At 27.9% G+C, this 6,074-nt stretch overlaps 1 protein-coding gene across 2 annotated transcripts in view; it reads left to right on the top strand.

Annotated features, from left to right (window-relative positions):
- Nucleotides 1-4,716, top strand: part of LOC100159713 (mitogen-activated protein kinase kinase kinase 7) — a 177,413-nt gene extending 172,697 nt beyond the window's left edge. The window contains exon 12 of one of the 2 annotated variants that reach the window (XM_029491566.1): nt 4,609-4,716. In XM_029491566.1, the coding sequence (XP_029347426.1) occupies nt 4,609-4,665 (57 nt within the window). In that variant the 3' untranslated portion in view covers nt 4,666-4,716. Of the gene's footprint in view, nt 1-2,148; nt 4,345-4,608 lie in introns of those variants that run through there. The other variant, XM_029491565.1, reaches the window with a different exon arrangement.
- The last annotated feature ends 1,358 nt before the right edge of the window (nt 4,717-6,074 follow it).

The following is a 6,074-nucleotide window of genomic DNA, read 5'->3' as shown; positions in this document are numbered from 1 at the left end:
GTGCCAAGATCATTCAGTCGAGCGATAAGTTTTTCTTTCTCGAGCATGGGAAATACTCCAGAAAGGTGACCCGACTGTGTCACTGGGGGAATTTATGGCAGTTACACATGTGGGTATAACGTCCGCTTAAAACTAAAAACTGGCAATGCTATTTTATATTATATAAATGTAGTGCTTATTAATTATTAATATTTAATAGTGGTGAAACTGTAATGCAAAAAAAACTCTGTCAAATCAAGGATAGCTAGGAAAAAAATCTAATTGAAAAAACAAAAAATAAACACTCCCCAGTAAAATACCCACAGAAATAAAAGTCTATATGAGTGCCAGAGAATGTACTTGCCATATTACTATGATAATATAATATTTTACAATTAAATAATTTGTTGTTTATACTATAACATACAAACATTTTGAACAATTTGAAGTCTAAAAATACTGTATTACCCCAACTATTAAGTGTAATGTGGCAGCACATATTTAAAATGTTTTAATACTGAAATACTCATTTGAGTGGACACCTGTACGATATAGGGGCAGACTAATTGGGTTACAGGCCAACAGGCATTTTTTACACATTAGACATCAGTGCTGTAGCCTGTAAATATGGAGAGAGGCACTTTATATTATTTTCTAGTTTTTGGAATGCTAGAATATCTTATTATGTCCCTTTTGTTCATTAAGTGTATCTACTCTTGGATGATGTAAAATTTGAATTGAATGATAGATGATAACTTAAAACGCTCAAAAAAATTATTTTGACATTCAGGAAGACATTTTATTTTCCAAAGGTAAACAAATTTATGAGGAATCTTGAATTAAATTTTCAAATCTTAGATTTAAAAAGAAACATTTTTATGAATTTCTAACTCAAACAATTTGCACATGTTTGTGATTTTTACGCATTTTGTCAAAATTTTAACTTTAAATATGTACTTATAAAAATTATTGTATTTATGTATTTTTAATATTTTTCAACTACCATGGTAACAATGTATTAGCAGTCTTGTGATAAATTTTTTTTAAAGCTTTTAGACCCAGCGAATAAAATTTGATTGATAATTATAGAAGAAAAAAACAAAAAAATTGGATACTGAATTTGTCTGTAAACAATTCAAAACAAATTAAAATATTTTGAAAATTTACCGTGTATAGAAAATGATAATAAAACAACCAGTGAAAATGTCATGTATCTATGGTCATTTGTTTCAGAGTTACTACAAAAACCAAATTCGATTTTGTTAAAAACCAATTTTGCGTAAAAATTCTCGTTTTTCCTTAATTTTATTTTTATTTTTCCTGGCACTTATGAAAACTACTGGGAATTTCAAATGTTGACCTCCTGAATGCACCAATTAGATTCACTTTCTCACCAAACAATATTCTGTAGTAGAAAATCAAAGAAGTTGTAAAGCCCCAAACTGTGATGACAGTCACAAAAATTGTTTTAAAAAAAACACATTGCAAAATCAATACATTCATTGCTTCACTCAGAATCTTAATTATATAATTTCTCAGTTATATTATAATTTGTGTATTTTTTTCTGTGAGTTTTTTTCTGTAATTTTAAATCAATATTATACCGAATAGCCTTAGAAATTTATTAGAAATATTATAGAAATAAATTCAGAAGCATGTCCAGCAGGTTAGAGCCTTGTGCCCTTGTAGACCCGGACTTATCCTGATTTTGAATCCTTATAATATACCAAAAATATGCATTTTAAATTAAAAACAAGAAATTGTATATTCATTTTTTGTATAAACACATTGAAATTGAAATCTGAATGTGACTACATCTGAGTACTGTGTAGGTACCCGTACAATCAAATTGTATGCCGTGCACAATAATCTAGCTGTAAATAAAATTAATAAAGGTAAAATTAATCAGTGACTCAAGGAAAAACCTTCAATTGCGAACCTTCAACTACCATATTATATGATAAAAATTAAAAATAAATAATATATTGATTGACTATACATTTTAAAAAATATATTATAAATTCACTAAAAAGATATGTAGCCTAAATTGAACAAATTTTTCTTATAACTGGTCCATTCCTGAATTTTTTCCTGGACACACCTGCTATGGATGACCATAGTATGATCATAGATAATGTTGAATAATGTTTGATTAATTTTTTTATTCAGGAAAATTTAACACAATTAAGTCAGAATCTCAAAAAACAACTAGAAATGATACATGTAAAAAAAAGTAACCATTCAAATGAAAATGAACCGTCATCATAGTGATCATGAATTGTTTTGTATTTGACTAAGCAGCTTAAAGTGAATAAACTTTGCGTCATAGTTCATTACTTTAAGTAACTTATTGATTGTTAAATACTTAAATATGGAGCTGGCTGACAGTATAAGCAATTCACTCTCCAGTATTTTTTATAATTTAGTCTACTATATTCAGGTTTTTTTCTAGGTAACAATATAAGATACAGTAATTGCACATCATGTTAAAACTCAATAGTTTGACATGCTTACAAAAGTATTCTGTACAAATAAAAACAAATTTTAATACTTATGTAATTTATTTATGATATCTCAAACCTAAATAAGGTATAATAATATATTTGATTTAAAAATACTTTTGTATTTCCAATGCAAAGTTTTAACTCTCTTTTAAATATTATTGTCATTTTGTTTCAAAGGCAATAATTGGTAAAATTATGCTTCCCACAAAATTATCAGTGAAATAACATATAGCATTATTAATTATTAGAGACAAAAAATATTGCTTACAACTAGAAAAGTGGTGTAGAAACTTAAGATTCAATATTTTAAACACTTCTAAATATATAGCGGACAGTATAATGCTTAAAATATCTATTAAATTATCTATACTTAAATATGTAGAACTATTCACAAAAATCTAAATATGATATTAAACCACATCTATTTTTTATCCATCAACTAATCATAATTAAGTTAAAATGACCAACTTGTATATAAATAATTATAGTTAAGAACATTGATATAATATTATCAGTTATCACAGTATATCAGCATGTGAAAATAATAACAGTTAACCATAATTTTACCAAAAATACAGCCAGCTCTATTAAATATGCTAAAGACAGTACAAATAACATAATACTTTATCTAATTTTATATTGGTAACTTACTGTGTGTGTATTTGTTAATTTTAATTTTTCACATTAAACCTGGTAAATTAAGGGGTTTGGAGTTTTGTATCACGTTTTGTATTATTAAGCCGTGTCCTGATCTAGGATATAATTGTCTTTGTCGGAAACAAATATGTATGTTAAAATGACATTACATGAGTATTTTTAAATTGTAAATTGTTTAAACATCCTAAAATACTCTTTAAAATTTTCAATGTTACGCACTTGTAAGACGGAAACAATAAATTTCCGTGTAATGTCCTCTTAACGCATCAGAAACATCGAAAACACAAATTTCTGACAAATGTATCCTAGGTCTGAATGCGGCTTACAAAAAATTAATGAAGAATTATATTATATAAATATTTAATATGATAGTTTATAAAAAAAATTGTGATGAACTTGTTAAATCTTGCATTTATGTCAGATTGACATACCATGTTGAAACATTTTTTTTCATTATTTTTCAGTATACATGTTTTTATTTATATATAATATTAACATACCAATGTTAATATTTTGATAGTTATAAAATATAATTTATTTAGTAGAAATAATTAATATTATTATTTTTTTTATCTGGTGTGTTATGTTATTATTGTATTAAATATGTACATTTTATTTTTATTTAACATTTTGGTTATCTTTTGTATAAATGGTTATCAAATTTGAGCTCTAGTCCAACAAAATTGCCAAATTGTTGTTTATGAATTTTATAGTGCTAGATTGTATTTAGAAATATTTAAATTGTATAATTTACATTTAAGTTTTAGACCCATTCATAACATTGATATAACAAGAAAAACAATTATGTTATGTTATTGTTTAATAATATTATATTATAATAAAATATAATAGAATATTATTATATATTTAAAAAATAATAACAATATTAATTGTAGTAAATACATAGAAACATAATTTTATGTTATACATATGTAGTTGTTTATTTTTTTTTTAAAATATAAACTATCTTATATCTATGTATATTGTCATATTGAAATGGATTTTTATCTGTTTGTTAGCTAAGGACTCAACAATTATTTGACCGTTATAAATAAAAGTTATACCAATATATACCTTGAGTCACAGAGGGTATTTATAATATATTTAATCAACCCCTATATACACTATACAGGGTGATTTTTTTTAACAAATATTCAAATTCTTATTTTTGGAACTTTTAAATACACAGAGACTATATTTTTGACTACTTGAGAATTTTTGTACCACTTAAGGATGACCCTATGACGTCAATACAAACTCCTGTTTTTCAAATAGGAACACCCTTTTTTTCACTTTTAATTACTTACCAGTGTTTTTTTAGAATTTTGATGTACGTATCTAAATATCTAAATCAAAATTATTTTTGAGTTATATAACTTTGATTATTAAGGATAATATGCTTATGATAATGGGTTAAGACGAATAAGTAAATAATATATTTCACTTTTATGTTTTCTTTTAAAATTAGGAACAGCATACCAACTATTATACTCAAACAAAATCCAACTTCATCAAAAAAGGATAAGTAACAAAGGGCAGAGTTAAAAAAAAGTTAGTAAACAACATGGATAATGAAAAATATGTATAAAATATTATATTATACAAACATTATGAATATTTTTTATGCAAGTTTAGAATTAATTTTTTATTAGTAACATGATAAAAAAAATAAAACCCTTAAATGTATCATTTATCTTTTATCTATCTATGAATCCATCATATTAAACAGCCAACATAAAAATGTGCAACTTTAAATTAAATAGGAAGGAGGGATACTCTGTCCAGCTTAAAGATTGCCGGGTCGCAAGTTCAAAACGCGTTCATATCCGCGCATGTCTCTTGCTACTTGGAGCGCAGGCGGTGGGCTGACGCACAGGGATGCTGTTTAGGGCCCGTATTACAATAGTTGAACTCCCGTTAAACCACCGAATTCGGCCGGTAAAATCAGTGGTTCGAGCGTAACCGAGGTTTAAACTATGATTGTAAAACAGGCCCTTGTACGTATCCGACTCCGACGGACAGCAACGGCTTTTAGTCGGTGTTTTATACAGATGACGTAGTAAACTTTCGAACCTTGGTCCCCATTGCGATCACCCCCGCACATGACTCTTGAGCAGATACATTTGTGGCCTCTGAATGCTGATAGCTGCTCGTTTCGTCAGTGGTTGTCGGTATTTTAATTGAAACAGCTGAGAGCCGAGAATCACTATAGCGCTCGTAGTAGTTTAAATATGTTACATTATAATATTAGCATATGGCATCGGCATCAGTGGCGTCATTTGAGGGTGGGAGGGGGGCATTTTCCCTACCCCCTTGTCATTAGCGGGCCGCTGACGGGCTGGGTGTGGGCTAGCTTTGGGTCTTTATATAGTAGCTAATAGGTAATATATTTAAGTAACCTCTACATATATATGTATAAATTATTTAGTTATTGTTATCTCTCAAAAAAATGGGTTACTTACTTGTATGCTTATGATACTAACCTTTGATACTAACTAGTAAGTATACAATTCTGTATAAGGATTAAGGAGGGTATTTGTATTGAGATAAAAATGCAATATTGTAATGTAATGTAATGTAGATGTTAGCGAGCTTTTATTTTTCAGTTTTATTTTGGGCTGGTCAAAAATTTTGCCCCCCCTCTCAAAAACTGAAATGACGCCACTGATCGGCATAACAATAAATAAAAAAAAAATAATCAAAAGACATGTAAGCAAATAAATAAATATGTAAACCAATAAATAAACAAATTAGGTAAATACAGAAAAGTTTTTGGTAACTGAGAATGATAACTTATAGTCAGACATCCTAATTGGTTAACCATTCAGTCGCATCACTACCTCCTTGGTGAATTCCAAGCATCTCTCCAGCATATTATTCCTCCGAGGGCAGGATTATACGATGTGTCTTACCGTTTGAAGTTCACCGCAGTCA

Source organism: Acyrthosiphon pisum, chromosome A3 (genome assembly GCF_005508785.2).
Source record: "Acyrthosiphon pisum isolate AL4f chromosome A3, pea_aphid_22Mar2018_4r6ur, whole genome shotgun sequence".
Classification (NCBI taxonomy): Eukaryota; Metazoa; Arthropoda; class Insecta; order Hemiptera; family Aphididae; genus Acyrthosiphon; species Acyrthosiphon pisum.
This window is presented reverse-complemented; position numbering and strand designations above follow the sequence as displayed.